A 16,928-nucleotide genomic window follows, 5' to 3' on the forward strand; every position below is an offset into this window, starting at 1 on the left:
CTATTCTGTGGGAGGTTGAGAACCTGATGAAGGGCTTTTGCCAAATTCCCTCCTTCTACTGAAGAATGGACGTGCACCAAATCACTTGAACAGATTTAATAAGCTGGCAGAATTACTGGCAGGCCTGACCATCCAGTCTCCTTCATATGGGACATCAGCAAACAGAAAACCAAGTCTGACTAGAAGTTGGTTTTGTTAGTGGTTCGGACTCTGGAACCTTCTTCAAATGGACCTGCACAAGTGGGTCCCTGAACTTTAAAAGAGACCGATCACATGAACAGCCTGAAAAGAGTTCCCCGGAAGGACAGGGCTGTTATCTGAACCGGTTTCAAACTGGAGCCACGTTATAAAAAAGTATCTCTCTTTGGAAGGCAGTGTGTCCTCCCAGAGGTGCTTTTTGTGATTTTCAACATGAGATGAATGATCTCCTGGATGACAAAGAGCACATTAAACAGGCCAAACCTTGAGAGTTGATAGGTTGGTGGTTATTTATTACAACAAGGATATGGCTGTGCTTTCAAGTGTGCAGCAATTAATAAACTCCTCGACCACAGGACCCCAGCGTTATCCATAATATTGTCAAAACCATTCAAGTTGCACTTTGTCTCAACAGAAGCAAAATCATATAAGGAGAAAACATTTCCTTTGTCTTGGGAAAATAGAGCTATCTGTTGAGAAATAACATCAGTACACTGCACGAGCCGGGGTGTAATTCATCTATTATTTTCTCACTTTTCTGGTGTATTTGGGGCCTAATTTTGAAGGATTCTAAGAAATTTAGAGAAGGCTGGGTTCTGTAGGGTCTGTAATTATTTTCTCTTGTTATGAGTATATGCTTTTATTCTAAAGAGACTTAGGTCATCTTCTCATATTTGCTGCTGACTTATGTTTGTTGCTCTGCTTTTCAAATTTGTAAAGAGAAGATTAGAACTCAGCAGAATTTTAAAGGCCAAAAGTATGGATTCAGCTATTCCAGTACATTTTGTGAATGTATATTAATTTAAAAGTTTATTATTTGTTTGACTCTGATTTTATTTTTTCTTAAATGGACATATTTCACTTACACATAGTTAAAATACAATTTCAGGACAGACTGACTTTTTTTTTTGAAATTTCACTTTGGTTTAAACATTGCAATGTCATAAAAAGATAATGTGAACCCCAATTTTTCTTCAAAAAAAGTTTTTTTCAGAGTGACTAGTGAACTAAAAAGGGTGTTATTTGCTCAGCTCTGTTTCTTCGACCACGCTGTAAGGTTTCCTAATCCATTCACCTTGAAAAGTCTGTTGGCAGAAAATTGGAGTGCAGACAACATCCAAAATCCAGCGTACCTTGGGCCTAATTCATGAGGAAATAATTACCTTCCTACACAAAAGGGTAAGACTGAACAACAACGTTATGGCCCATATGGTTTGTTTAAAAACTGTGAGAAATTCATTGCAGTAATGAAACGAACTGTGAATTTATAATCTCTTCGACAGTGTGTCCTAGACAGAATAGATACACATCTTGATTGTATTTCTTTTTTTGCTGGAGACAAACAATGGTACCCCAGCAAGAGTGAACAGGCACTGGTCTAAATACGCACAGCACTTCCTTCGGGTGCCTCCAAGAGAGCACGTCTCTGCCACTGACACAGGAAGGAGAAGGTGTCCTCGCGGGGCCTGGTGGGAATCAGCCTGCAGGTAAGAATCCAACTTACTGTGGCACAAGAGGAGGAAAATGAAAGCAACAAACATTACAGCTAGCCAGAACGGAGGAGCAGATGTGTTCATTTGAGTTTTGGTGGTGAAAAAGGGAATGGCTAAGCAAACTTTCCATTTGGAGAAGTGTGGGTGTCATAGTTTAGATATGAATGATTAATTGGAAAGCACATACGGAAAAAAATTTACAACATCCAACAAATATGGAAACTAGTCTGCAAGCTTATTTTTATTTAAGTTTAAAAGTTACTTTAAATGAAAATGAAATAACACCACGCTATATTTGTATCTATTTAACCAAACAACACTCAAACTCTAATAAAGCGCCAAGCATTAAGTAGTCAGCAGCAAGGAATAAAAGGTAGACATGCCGAACTAATACTGAGGCAAGTGCACAAAGGGCCAGAACAAAAAGAAATGTTAATTAAAAGATAATGTCAAAGGGATAGAATGGTTTCTTGGGATAACGGTCTCCCGCTGCTAAATAAATACCAAGGTGAAGTCCAGGCATCCATCAAAACTGAATGCCAAGCCAAAGCCGGCATATTTTAAGCAGACAGACATTTATCTAGAACTCTCATAAAGAGACATTGCTCCTCATGAGAAAAGAGTGCTTCTGTACATTTATCCTTGGTTTGATAGATATTGCTGCTATTGATGGACCATTTTTTGTGGTGGTATTATTGATTTAGCTGTACAACTGCATAAGAAATGCTTTTTGTTTATATTCAAGCAGGATTGGTAAAGTACACTTCGAAATTGGCTTTGAACTTGAAACTAGCTTGTTTTTCTTGTGTGCCTGACTGTAGGGATGGTGTTCCTGGGGTGAATCTTGGCCTGACAAAATCAGCGGGAGTTCTGCAGCTCAGGTAATATCCCTTTTTCACCTTTGTTTTCCTCATTCCTCACAGCTGACCTGCTATCTCTCTTCACCTACTGGTATCTTGTTAATTTTATTTTATAATGAGAATCATATTTTCCTATCCAAAGATACGGTTTGTGTGGAATCGCTTTGAGGCCCTCGATATAAAATCGCAGCACCAGCTGACATGCAGACCTGAATACCGGGGTTGAATTTTTCTAACTCCCCCAACATTTGACCAATGCTTTTCCTGTGACCTGTCAGTTCCCTTCGCCAAACGCCTTCTGCATTCGGTCCTGCATCACCCCGGCCGTCAGGACGATCACGCATCCCACGGGTGAGATGCCGTTAGAAACACCGTCCCCAGAGCCGTGTCAGCCCACCCGCGGCTCTTCCACGCGTGGCACCGGTCCCTCCACCAGCTCTCTGCGAGCGGCCTCTCCGTGCCCGCTGCTCGGCAGCACCCGGCCCGCTCGCCCTCAGCCCCTCTGTCACTTCACCTCCGCGGGGGTTCCGCGCAGCCCCGCCCTGGCGCTCCCCGGCCCCGGGGGCGGCCGCCAGCGCCGCGCCCCGCCCGGCCCCTCCGCCTCTCCGCCCCGCGGCGGGGCGGGGCCGTTGGGGCCGCCCCGACCCGAGCCCTGCGCGGCCTGGCCAGCGTGCCCGCGGAAGGCGGGGGGATGTGAGTACCGCGCCGGCACAGGGGCGGGCGGGGGCCGCGGGCCTGGCGCTGCGGCGGAGGGGGCTCCGCCGGCAGGAGGCGGCTCTCGGGGCGGCGGGAGGGCCCGGGCGCTGGCCGGGCCCGATGGAGGCCTGCCCGGCTTCGGGGCCCGCAGCCCGCCCCTGCCGCAAGGTGCGCCCGGGGAGCGGTGAGGGGCGGCGGCCTGTGGCTGCGGCAGCGCCGCTTCTCCCTCCCGGGCCCCGCCGCCCCTGCCCGCCCCACCGCCCCCGGCAGGTGGGCGGCTTCGGCCGCCTGAGAGCGGCGTCAGAGCCACCCCCGGGCGGGCGCTGGGGGCACCTGCTGCGCTCCGGCGGGGCCGGCCCCTTCCCCGCCCGGCCTGGGGCGTGAGGTGCCCCGCGGAAAGGGAGGGAGCGCCCGCGGGGGACCCCGGGGAAACGTCCCCTTCCCGCAGCCCCCGCGGTACCGAGCCCCTGCTGACGGGTGGGGGTGACAGGGCCGGGGGTGGCACGGCGCGTTTCACAAGAGCGGCCTTTTGTGGCAGGGTGGGAGGAGGGAGGGGTGCGGGAGCCCTGGCTGTTGGTGGGCGGTGTGAGGGGAGCGGGACTGCAGGCGCTGGTGAAAAACCTTCATTGTCCTCGTGTCTGGGGTTGTTTTGTTTTGTTTTTGACTGGATTTTAAAAGGGTATTTTGGAGCATATTTATGCTGGAAATAAAGGGGATACTGTTTGTATTGTTCACCTCACAAAGGACGCTTCTGTCTTGCTCGGTAAGTTGTGAACCCTTTTGCAAACTTCAGCTAAATTTCGGGGAGCCAGAGAGGTCTCGGCATCCCTCAGTGACAGGGGTCTGGGGCAGAGGAGGGAGCCCGCAGCTGGTGGAACAGGCCGGGTGTGAACACAGCTCAGCGCAGGGGTTTGGCCTTGCACACAGGTGTCCATGGAGTACTGGGCGTGTGTTTGTGATGCAGAGCACAACATTCTTGCCTGTTCCGTGAACGGGTTGTGAAGGAGGGCTCTGAGCTGGCTGTGCCGCTGAGTTTTGGAGAATACAAGAATTTGGAGAGAGGGTAAAGGAAAGTATTGGTGAAGGGCTACAAGCATGAGATCTGGACTTGAGAGTATGACCTGTGGTTGTATGCTACACAGATACAGAACCAAGCCTCTTTACTTTTGCTGAGCTGGTCACAAAATAATCTCTTGCTCCTAGGAAAGGATCCTAGAAATCTTCCCAAGCTTCCAACCTTGTGTTGTTAGAAGCATCATGTGTAGGAGCAGCGTGGTTTGTTTGTTTTCAATCGTGTTTTGCCACAGACTTTAAAATGTGAGTCTAGTAATGTATTTGTTGAAGGTTGTGTTGTCTGTAAAACTGGATGCACCTTCTAAGGTAGAGGTGCTGCTTGATGAACTTGGAAAGACAGGGGAGAGAAGCAAATGTTTCCATTAATTAATGTCTATGATGAACTTTGTATGCATAATTAATTAGTGTACATTCTTCAGTCTTCAGTTATTCTTCTTTTCCCCGCTACTGGTTAGTTCAAGAGTTTTTACTGGTTGGAAGTGAGGGATGTGATTCTCCCTGACCCTACCACTGAAGAGCGGTTACACCACCAAGTTTTCCCTTCAGTAACCATGGGAAATAGCATCTTCAGGAATCATTCCTAATGTAAAGTTGGTGTTAATAAGGACTAATTTGTAATTTGGGATTTTAGTGAAAAACATTCGACTTTGTAAATAGTTGCTAAAAATGGTGACTAGTTTGTGTTTTGCTTTTCAAGGCCTCACAGAACGGAGCTGTATGAGGATCCTCCATCAACATGCTGGCCTATCGTATATTCTCCAGACTACAACATCACGTTCGTGGGACTTGAGAAACTGCACCCATTTGATGCGGGGAAATGGGGCAAAGTAATCAATTTCTTGAAAGGTAAAATAACAGAAGGTACCTCTTAGAGCAACATCTGCACAAAAGCTAATAGATATTATGTAGTTAGTGGAAACTTATGTTAATATTTGCCAATGTAATAGTGACTGTACAGCTTCATTTCTCATTGTGTAGATTTAGGCTACGCTTTTTAATCCTATTTGGAGTACTTTAGTATTTTTATATATTTGCAGACTTAAATCTTAGCAAGTTAAATTGATTGTAGGATTTCTGAGGTGAGTTGGATGTCATGTGTTACACGTTGTTGAATCTCTTGCCTATGAAATATTTAAAAGATGACATTGTAATGTTAGAGCAAACATCCTACACAAGGGCTTTTTCATGCAAAGGTTTGTTTCACAGTCCTTTGAAAATGTATGTTCTAGCCCCCTCCACTAAATAAACCCACAGTTTTGGTTTCGGCTCAGTTATGGTGTCTCTGTAGAGTGAAATTCATGAAAAGTGATGGAAAATTCAAGCTCATTAAGTGATTTGTTCTCCCAAGAGGCATGAATAGTGCTAGTCAGAGTAACTAGCTTGGTTCATTTCAGTCTGGCCTAGAGCATTACAAGACTGTGAGTGAAAAGGAGTAAGGAGAAACACGAGCATAGCAATGTCTTAGACCATCTTAAATGTTTCTGGTCTTTACAATTTGAATGAAAGCATGAGGTGAGCAGAATTTCATTGCTTGGCCTTTACAAGAAATGTTCACATGGAACACTTGAGAACTGTTTCCACCTCTGAAGTGAGCACCAGAATCTGACTTTCAGCTTAGCCCGAGTTAGGTGCAGAATGCTAGAGCCTTGTGGGCCTAGCTCAGCGTGCCGTGTTTCGATACTCGGCAGATTTTTAATTATTCAAACACTTTATTTCAGTTCTGGATTAGTGTATGAGGACAATATTTCCTTTAAGTGTCCTCTTGAGGGTAGCTGCTGTTTGCAGTTCTAGTTTCTTCTTTCTTTTGAGGACCAAGCCTGAATCTAAAACAGAGCTTCAGTTTTGTAGCGATGAATGGAAAATCCTTCCTTTGCTAGCTGCAAACTTACAAATGGTTTAGCTTGCAAGACCTGAACTGCAGTTTGGGAGTGCTGGGTCTAGCTTCCTATAGCCTCGTGCTTCCATTGCTTTACACCTGGTGAAACAAGAACTGGGGCATTCCTTGTGGCTTGTGAAACTACAGGTGTTAATGACCGGCTTGCTGCGAGGTATGAGTTACTCAACTTAGACTGCAGACAGTCTCCTGGCAAATAGTGCTTTTCAGGCTGAAAGATCAGTGCAGCTTGTGTAAATCCATTCTTTATCAACCTCATGACATTATTCTCATAATGTTTGGGAAGAGCTTTGAGACGCCTCTGGTGACAGGCAGAACTTTTTGTGGTGGTGCTCAGTATTGCTGTTTAAACAAATTAGAAGATATAGGCAGAAATACATTAAGGAAATACGAATATAAGAACCAAGGTTAGGATCAGGGCCTATAAAGTCTTGGCATCTCTTCTTCTGAAGTTTAAGCTTGCTTGTCAAGTTTAAGGAAAAAAAAAGCTTTTTTTCTCTTGCCAAGACAAAGATTGTCCAAGAGCCAGGCCTCTTCCATTTATATGGTCCTAATGACTCCTTCAACTGATGATCTTTCACAGTTGGGTATTGCCTTTCTGACTTTGGGCTGCCTTGTATTCATTTAACAATGGTTAAAGAATTCTAACACTCCATTTAGTAGCTGAGTTTTGGATTTTCCCTCTAATGACCTTAAATAATTACATCTTGGGTTCCGTGGCAATTTTCTTAATTAATCAAAACCGTTGCCTTTCTTCTCCTTCTCTGTGTGAAGTCTTTTGCTGTAGCTCTTTTCTGCCTGAAGTGTCCGGTCTTTCACAGAAAATTAGTTTTCCCAATCAGTTTACTCCCCTTGCTTTGTAAAGGAGAAAGAAGCCACAGCATCCCCCAGGGCACTCCTGGTTTTTCTGGCTCTGTAGCAACTCCTGGCAGCAGCTGACCTACACTATCCCCTATAATGTTCTACAAAATCACCAGTGAAAATCTTTCTGCGCTTACCTTCTCCTTCCTCAGAATGAAACTGTTAGCAGTTTGGCTTTCTGTCTGACACCGATGCTTGAATGAAATGTCTCTCAAGCCTCAGTCAGGAGAAACATCAGCTTGCCAAAACAAATATTGTTGCAGGTGCTGTTCTTGTATAGCACTTCAGAACAAAATCTCTTGCATTTGTGAGTTGTTTTCTTCCTCCTCCAAGTATAAATTGGAGAAAAGGTACAGTCTTAGAAGACTGTAGCTGTGCAGCAATTAAATATCAAAATTTGCCTGGAAAGATCAGCATGGTGCCTTATATTTGTTGTTTGTAGTGATCATATGCAAAGCAACATCGTTTTTTTGCACTGCTTGGCTTTTTTAGTTGACCCTAACTTGAACTTTCTGGCAAGTATATCCAGATACATGCATTGGAACGTATTATCTTTGATCACATTCTGAAATCTTGGGGTGATATTTTGTAACTTGTTCTTGTAGAACTAGATTTTTAAATAAACTGTCTTTTGGTCTCAAAGGGGAAGAATTAATAGCTGGTCATTGGTATTTCTTGAAATTAAATGGAGGTAGGGGTGTGACAGAAATATCCTAATTAAGTGTAAGCATTTGTTCCATGAACATCCAAGCAATTATTTTGTTTTGAATTCTGATTTCTTTTTTTATTTTCCTCTGATATAGGGAATTAAATACTAGTATCAAAAGTGGAATTTCTTAAAGCACGTTAGAGTGGTGAATATTTGATGGTATGAGCACCAAGGTTTCCCCAGTGTATCAAGCCCTAGACTGTAAGGATTCTTTGTGTCTGTCCATCCTCTGTTACTACCTGTCTTTTCTTTTAGTTTAAACAAGAAGTTACCACGATTACATTGTGAAAACTTTCTGTAAACAGTATTTATCATATGGACACTAACTTAATAGCTTACATGTATAGAGGGCGTGTATTTGGAAAATTTGTAAACACTGAGTAAACCAAAGTTGTTTCAGTGATTTACATGACATGAAGTTATTACATCAGTGTCAAAGTAGCTGCTTTGGCAGGGTGGAATATGGGAAGTTAAGCGATGGTATACAATGCCAATTGTTATTTCTCTCCTGTTTCAGAAGAAAAACTGGTTGCAGATGACTTGATTGTACAGGCACGGGAAGCTACCGATGAAGATCTCTTGGTTGTTCACACAAGGCGCTACCTTAATAAATTAAAGGTGCTGTACTTACTGTTTTTCAAGCAAACTGTCTAGAATTAGTGTCAAGGGCAACAGATATCCTAACAGATTTGTTACAGAAACATCTTTTACAGATTATAGAACTGTATATTGTTAATTCAACATTGTCATTGAGAATACTGAAAGAAAAACATAGAAATAGTGGGTAATTCACAGTGTAGAGGGGTGGAGGGGAAAGAGGGTCTACATGTTGTATAGGTGACCGGGAATGATATTTCAGCAAAATTAAATGAACATAAGGAAAATTTTAATGTTTGAGATGCAAATAATATTCTCTTTAGTACCAGGGTTTTAGTCTTCAAAAGTGTAAGTTTTGATTTACTCTAGTAAAATATGGTTCTGAAAATGAAAATACATTGTAGAGCACTAAAATGGAGTACTTCTTTGGATGTGTTTTAATTCAAGGATTGCTTTATGGGTTTGGGGTTTATGTAATCTCAAAAGAGCATCCATGTAGGGATTTTGTTGTCATCTTATGTGGGGGTACATACTGGCTTCATACTTAGACACTGCCTGTATCAGTGGAATATGGAGAGAGTTGAAAGATCAATGTAGGGGCATAACCTTGCATGTTATCTGTGTGTGAGGGTTTCTAATACCAGCTCATACAGGATTATGTATTCACAGGGATAAAGAGCATTCATTGGATATTTCTAAATGAAACATCCATTTGTTAAACTTCAATGTAACTTTAAAACATAAACACGTGATATCTCTGTTTCTGAATATATTCAGTCATCTGTAGGTGGAATTGGATAGTAGATAAGCGCAGGTGGCGTTGCTTTTATTTTGCAGCTCTTTACTTGGAGGGCAGAGAAGGGATTTGTATTAGAAATAATCTTCCATTTCATAATTCAAAAGAAGTTATTTTGAGTCATCTTTGCCCTTCCACAGTGAAAGAGTCCTTGTATTGCTATCTCTGGAATGTTTTATTTTTCTGTGTAAGGGATCTTATTATTTGTGTGAACTTTTTTCATTCTTACTCCTTGTGAGTTCTCTTATGCTTATTCATTCTGTACTATAAAGTTACATGCAATTTCATACATCATTAGATTTGATCTTATTGTAGCTATTCTTGATACTGAGCTTTTAATTCCATAGAATGACCCACCTCTTTTTACTGAATCACTTTGAAGCAGGGTGTAATGTGCATAGCTCAGTTTGGAAAACCATAATAATATTTTCAGTACCTGCAGGATGGCTTCACAGGGAATTGTCTGTATAACTTGTGTCTTGTTGTTCAAAACCAGCACTGTTGTGTGCATTCAGATGTGATTAACTGTGTAGTTCTCATTCCTCTTTTCTTAAGAGAGTATTTCCTGCAGCTGTAGAAACTAGAAGATACTGTATTGGTCATGCCAGCAAATTCCTGCCAAGCAGCAAAGATAAAAGTCCTTAGTTGCAACTGAAAAATATCATGGCTAGACACGAAAAGGCCCTGGGTATCCTTTGTATTGCCTTATCCAAAGTCTGCTGTGCTATCGTTTTAAAATCCAGAAAATTACAGATCTACCTGTAAACGGCACAGTTATATGTTAGATCAGCTCTGAAGGCTACTAAGGTGCTTGCGTTTCTGGGAGTGCCTGGGTCTCTTAAAGTAATGGGTCACCTGAGTATTCTTCATGTAAAATTTGAGCATGAGTTTGGTAGGAAATGCCATACACTTGTGAGAAGAGGTGGTGTTTGGTATCGTAGCAGCAGCTGAAGAAACTGGCTGGAGGTTGGTTGAGGAGAAACAAAATTGTGTGCACAAAGTAGATCAAACAGTACTGGAAATCAGTTCTGAAGGAAGGGTCTCCCTGTTTTCCTGCTTTAGGTAGCATGACTAGTCCTTAGAACAAAATTGGGCCTTTTGAATTGAGGTGATTCCCCCTCAGTTATTCCTTTGAAGGATTTAGGTCTCTGAGGTAATGACTGGACTTTGGATAATTTGCTTTCAGTACTTCTCCACTTACTGCCTTTTTCTGGTGTTATGTAAAACAGTGAATTTCCTGCATATCAGCCTTCTGAAATTCTGGAAGGAGATGGGCAATGAGGTTAAAACTAGTTTCAGACCATATAAGTCTTTCACTTGAACCATTTTTATCTATGAGAGGTTCTATGATAACATATGTGAGTGAATACTGAAATGCAAATGGTGAGGATAGTGCTTATGTGTCAGTGGAATGCAAGATGTGCTATTCTGAAAGTGATCTGAAACAGGTGATTGATCACTTGGATTTACAGATTTTAATCTGGTTTATATATTTGCAAATTATGTAAGGTTTAAAAATAAGTTAATCATTTTATTAGAAATGTAAATTTTTATGCCTCGTGAAAAGTGGCTTGATTTGATCATAGGGAGTGTTGTCAGGTGCTCAAGTGCTTGTGTGCTTTGACTCTTGCCAGGTCACGTGAGTGCATCTGCCCTGAGACCAGAGGTGCCTGCCTCTGTCGTGTGCTGGTGTTGGCAGCGTGCCTGGGAAGGCGGTAGGAATCTCAGGAATGAAGGCAGTGGAAGCAGGCTCATAAAGTAATCGGTTCAGCCTGTGGTACTTCTGGCTGTTCGAGGCGTTCAGATAAACCAGCTCAGAGTGCATCTTGGGCTGTGTGTTGTGTTAGTGACCACAGGGGACTCGGCAGCTGAAAACATGTGGGTTTGGTTTGGATAAAATGAACACCTTCAGAAGGGCTTAAAATTCCCCTGTCCAGTTCAAGTTCATGCAGTTCTCATGCTGTCACTTGCTGTCTCTGTTTGCTTCCTACACTGTGCTTTTTCATCATTCAGTTTTTTTCAAACTCCATTGGTGAAAAATTTATGAGGGCGAGTGGTGGTTTGCTGTAAAATGTTCATTTACAAAGTCATGAGAGCAGAAAAATGAATTTGATCCTCTCCACGTGAATTTTCCTGTAAATGTTAATGTGTTAGGTAAAGGTCTGCAGGAATATACAAAAATGTTATTGTAAAGGTAATGATATTTGAGTATGTTTGGAGAAAAGACAAGAATACTTAGTCATGGGGAACAAGGTGTGACAGCTCTCAGTATTTACACCGCTGCGTGAATGCTGTAGGGCATTCTTCGCAGCCAAAGCAACTATTAAACCTCTTAAGGATAAGGTAACAGTGATTTGGTTTTCCTTTTAATATTTCCAACTTCTTGGTTGGGAGACTGATGCATCAAAACTGGGTTTTGGCTGGTTGGTTTTCTTGGTGTATCACCTGGCTGTTGTCGGTTTCTACCAGTGCAGAGTCATTCCTAATGATAGTAGTGCCCATGTACCTTGACCCAGAAAGCTCTGTGAAAATAACAAGCTTCCTACTCTCCTTTATGATTTTTATCATATGTTAATTCAAGCTAAAAGCATACTTTCTTTCTCTATTAAAGATGGACCCAAACAGCTTTGTCCCTAGCAAGCTTTTAAATATAAAATCACGTTACTTGCTTGGTGTTGGATTTGTAACTCTGTGAATTTTCCCTTGAAGCTGGGACTAGCTCCAGAAACTTATCAAAGATTTAAATGCAGTTTAAATTTAGGTATTAAAGAACAAAATTGCGTATTTTAAAAAAATTTGATGTTTTGTTGGCTATTTTGAAATGCTGGAATGCAATGAATGCACAACATAAAAGGCAGTACATCAGAGGTTGGTTTTAATCATTGATGTGTTGTTTGTATTAATCCGGGATGTAGCAGCATAAAAGCAACTACTTCAGCTTTATCTTCCTAGTATTAGTTTTTCACTTTAAATTTTTGTCCTTGAACACCAATAATTTGAAATAATTTGTAAAGTTTTTTACCCTTATTAAGAATGGAGTTTTTATAGTTAAAGAATTAAAGTTAATAGTGATAATACTTTAAAGTCCTGCAAGAATGTCCTCATTAAACGTATATGTTGTTATAGAGCTTGGGCTTAAGCAAGGAAAATAAAGAACTCGTGAAGTTTTTTTTTTGTTTTGCTTTGTTTTGGGTTTTTTTTTTTGGATGTAATGTCTTGATATAGTGTTTCATGTAGGCAAATTTAATGATACTGCCTACCAGTTAATTTAATAGTAGGCATGTATTAAAGGAAAATATACCTGGTTAAGGGTTAACTTGACTTCTTTACTCCTTTTAAGAAAACAGGGAGTGAAATGTTTTAGAATTGAGACTTAAATTCATACATAGAATTATTTATCCAAAACACAGGAAGGTAAATAATTTAAAAAATCTTATATTAGCAATAGAAACAAAGACAGAGTTAAATGGAGTTGATAACTAAAAAGAACAAGTAAAGGCAGGTTATTGAATAGTGTTTATATATGATTACTCTTTCCTGAATCCAGACCAAGTTTTAATTTCTAAGCTACATGATTACATGTCTACAAAACTTTACTAGAGAACCAGTTAGTTTGATGATGGCTGAGTGAGAGCAAGTATCTACCAAAAGAAACAGTAACTGATACTCTTCTATGACATATGCAATTTGAATGAAAAAAAAAAGTGGGTTTTTTTTTTTAAATGAAAATTTGAAGGATTTGTTCTGTATCAAAGGAAATTAATATGTGTGAAGACTTGTGTTATGGCAACCAACTGACAGCCTGGAAAATGTACTTAACGTAGTCTTGGTCTATTCAAAATCTTTTTTTATTTTTACAACATGAAAAAGTATACAATTATATAAAACAAATTCCTTTTGGTTTCTTTTTTGCAGTGTGTATGTAGCTGTTCTGAGAATTTATTGCAGGAAATGTTGGAAAACAAAATTAACACATTGAAGAAGAAAAGCTCAAAACTGTCCACGGTTTGAGGCAATATATTTCTGAATTATTGTAGTGGTGGGTTTTGAGAAGCATTTTCATTAGTCTGTAGCTGCATTCTTGAGCCCTAAGACTTTCCTCCCAGTCAAATGACTTTTCCCCTGTATGCCAGGGGTTACATACACAGTACAGGCCTGAGTGTGAAGCAGTGAGTGTCTCTGGGCTTGGCACTGTTCTGTAGCTGTCCTCAGCTGCCAACAGAGCTGTGCTTACTCTTTACTCGTACCACGGATGGATTTCTTGCATTCACTTAAAAATCTGCAGCAGCATACGTGTTGATTTGAGTCTTTCTTGCTCCCACTTCTTCCTGTTGACATTAAAATATTTTTAAACTGTGTTAAAACTCTCTGAAATCTTGTGATCATCGTTCGCATTTGAGATCAAAATTTATTTTACCCAAATGTGACCTTTTCAATTCCATTTTAGAACAACAGGATTGAATCTAAGTTTTTACATTGTGCTTGTTTAAAAGCTAAAATACCTTGCAAAAGCACTTTTTCAAGATTGACTCTATTACAAAATAATTAAAGCTCTTTGTTAATGATGGAGAGCTGATAGTATGGTAACAGAATAATATCTTCCAAATATAAAAGTATTAGCAGCTTAAAATGAACTGGTGACAAAATATAGTTAGTACTTAAGAACTTTATGAATAAAGCCACCCCTCCACCTCACCCAACAGTCCTTTGTAGTTGAAACATTGATAACTGGGAAGCCAAAGTAGCTTCAGTTTTTGTGACTATGAGAGGACCCTGAGACTGGCATATGATTGTCTTTGGTTAAAATTGACCACTTGTACATCCAGTCATTTGTAAACAAACAGCTAACAATAATTGGGCAACGAATGCACTGAATCTAGTTAAATTTCCTAATGCTGAAGAAAATAGGATTTATTCAGAATCTTTGTACAGGGTGTCAAGTTCCTAACTGAATGTTTCAGTATTGGATGAAGAGGTATATTCTTGCTTGTGACTTAGGCTTTGAAATATATTTAGAAGTGTTATCGCTGGTAGCAACACTAGTAGTGCTTTGAAGTAATCTATATAAAAACTATTTACATATTGCAAATATTTTGTGTTCTAACCTTCAAATCGTATTCTTGATGATGTAACTTCGTTACAAAATGTTTCAAGGAAATGTTTTCCAGAAGTGTTTGATATGCTAAATAAATTTTAATCAGTTCTCCATGCTAAAATTTGCACTGTGTGTTCAATTAAGTATTTGAACTTCTTAGTTGAGTTGATTGATTGTTTCTGCTTTCTCCTTGCTGCATGCTTTTGACTTGACAAGGGAAAAGATATTTTAGGTTTGAACAATATATCAAGCGTAGCTTGCTATTAATGCTGCTGAAGGACATTTTAAATTCTTCTTCCCCATCCCAGGGATATTAGATTTTCTAAAATACTAGCTTGCTGAAAAATTGCTGATTTGTTACCATTTGATACTAAAATCTGAAAACCCAAGTGATTATTCTCATAGTTAACAACTTGAGGATGAACCTAGTTGGAGGTTACTAATAAGGGCTGTTGTGGTCACCTTAATCTAAAAATATTAAAAATCTTGCTAAGGACCCGTGAGCTTCTTTTTAGTAAATAGCAACTGATGAGAGATCTAAATGTCATCATTAAGACAGGCTACATTAATTGGAACTTTTTTTCCCCCCCTTGTAGTGGTCATTTGTTGTGGCTACAATCACAGAAATTCCACCAGTTGCCTTTCTTCCCAATTTCCTTGTTCAGAGAAAAGTTTTGAAACCTCTACGAACCCAGACAGGAGGAACAATAATGGTAAGATGCTCTTGATTCACTTTTATCACATTTTAAACTTGTGTTTATATACACTACAAACCTGTGAGTTGTAATATTTTTGTAGAACTCAAAGGCTTTAGAGGCCCGTGGAGGGAAGTGAGTTAGTGCACAGCCCTAAACATGAGCAAAGTTTGCCACTTGTTATCAACTACCAAGGTGAAGGTCGTATCTGATTTTTATGGTCTGTAATTTGCAGAAGTGAAAGACACAGTAAGGGGCAGCCTGGGCAAACGATGATAGATATGACAGGACTTATGGCACATACAGGAACTGAATTAGTTTAGAACAGCGTTCAAATACAGGCAAATTCTAGGGATGGGAGTTTTAAAAATTGGTAATACAGAAGGTATTTTTAAAGCACATATTCACCAAACGGCCTTGGTGTTGTATGGGAAGAGATGCATGGTTTGGTTGCTCTTGAGACTAGGTAAGTGTTTAAATTTTAAAATCGTATCACCTTGCTCATTTTAATGATTAAAGTTAGTTTGTCTACTACTTCTAGCGTAAATACTACCTAAGCAGCTCAGCTGAACTCGAGTGAGATGTAGCCTGTTCCACCTTAGCAGAATTGTTTTCTAATTAGTTAAATGAGTGCTCTGGTCAGAAGAGCTGTGTAAGTGTTGCCAGACATTTAATTTTGCCTGAGAACTGCCTTTAGAGATGTTGAGGAAGTAGGAGGAAAGAAAACAGTCAATAGCTGGAGCCAGGAATGAGTTACTTAAACCATGTATTGAGGAAAAGATGCTTCGTAATTGTAAACTGATAACTACTGGAACCTTTTCTGCCCTTTTTATTATTCCTTGTCATGTTAGAGCTACAGTTCAGAAACTGTACAGCGTGGTGCTGGGAGAAGGAGGTAACGGTCCCAATCTCTCTTCACAGGCACTGAGCTGAGCTGTTAACAGTTACATAAAATGGAGGACAAATACTCCTATCTGACATCATTACTATTATGGTACAAATGGGTCTTTGCTGCATTTTTAGCTACTCTTCCTGAAGCTAGCTGTTACAGTGGGTGCATGCGGAAAGGCTAGAAGCCCATATTGCTTTTTCTATATCTATTTGAAGCCAGTTATTGAAGAGCACTATTCTGTGGGCTGGCAAACCTTTCAGGAGTACGTCTGTGCCAGATATGAGAATATGATTTATTGCAGCCACTAGATAGTAAAGGTGAGCGAGACTGGGGAGCCATAAATGAATGATAAAGCAATGGCATTATTTTCAGAAATAGCCTAATAGGTGGCTTACCATTTCTGTCAACAGAAGTGTAGGTACTTAGTAATCTGTGCACTGGAATCAAGGTTTCTTACTTTTAAATGCTTGCCTTCATGAATGTATCAGGAATTCTTTAAAGACATAAATCATATAAAGAGCTTTTCTATGACTAGTGCATAAGAGGCAGTGCAGTACAGTTTTCAGAAACAATGAAAAGCCTTGAATCTGTTTGTGTCTGACCTGTGAGAATGACGTGAGTAAGCCCAGAAGTTTGGTGAAGCAGTTCTCCAAGTTTTCTTTAATTTCCTGGGGCTGACCTGAGATCAACTGTTGCTACTGTCATTTGTGTGTATAAGTGGATCTGGGCTCTACTAAGTTTCAGCCCTCTTGGGTTTTACTATGTGAAATGAAAGTAGAGAGCCAGTTGTTATCAAATTTTTAAGGCAAGATGAAATAATCTGCTTTTCTGTTGTATTTATTTTTTTAATGATAAAACTCCTCAGTGACTGATTCTTTATTGGAAAAAAAATGTCAATTTCTTTCAGTATTTATTACTCTGTTGTTAAATCTGTGTCCCATCCAGCTGCTGGATTTGCAAGCATGTATGTATAATTAACTCTCTGCGAGTTACTGTGTTTTTGTTGCCAAAAGGTGGTAGAGAAATGAATAGAATGGACTGGACAACTTGTGACTGGGCTTAACTATC

The 16,928-nt window shown here is 40.4% G+C and overlaps 1 protein-coding gene across 1 annotated transcript in view; it reads left to right on the forward strand.

The window, feature by feature from the left end:
- Positions 1-3,182: 3,182 nt before the first annotated feature.
- Positions 3,183-16,928, forward strand: part of HDAC11 (histone deacetylase 11) — a 30,997-nt gene continuing 17,251 nt past the window's right edge. Inside the window, exons 1-4 of the mRNA XM_068419931.1 lie at positions 3,183-3,244; positions 5,019-5,167; positions 8,303-8,403; positions 14,870-14,986. Of these exons, the coding sequence (XP_068276032.1) occupies positions 3,243-3,244; positions 5,019-5,167; positions 8,303-8,403; positions 14,870-14,986 (369 nt within the window). The 5' untranslated portion in view covers positions 3,183-3,242. The remainder of the gene's footprint in view (positions 3,245-5,018; positions 5,168-8,302; positions 8,404-14,869; positions 14,987-16,928) is intronic.

This window comes from Nyctibius grandis, chromosome 29, assembly GCF_013368605.1.
Source record: "Nyctibius grandis isolate bNycGra1 chromosome 29, bNycGra1.pri, whole genome shotgun sequence".
In the NCBI taxonomy this organism is placed as follows: Eukaryota; Metazoa; Chordata; class Aves; order Nyctibiiformes; family Nyctibiidae; genus Nyctibius; species Nyctibius grandis.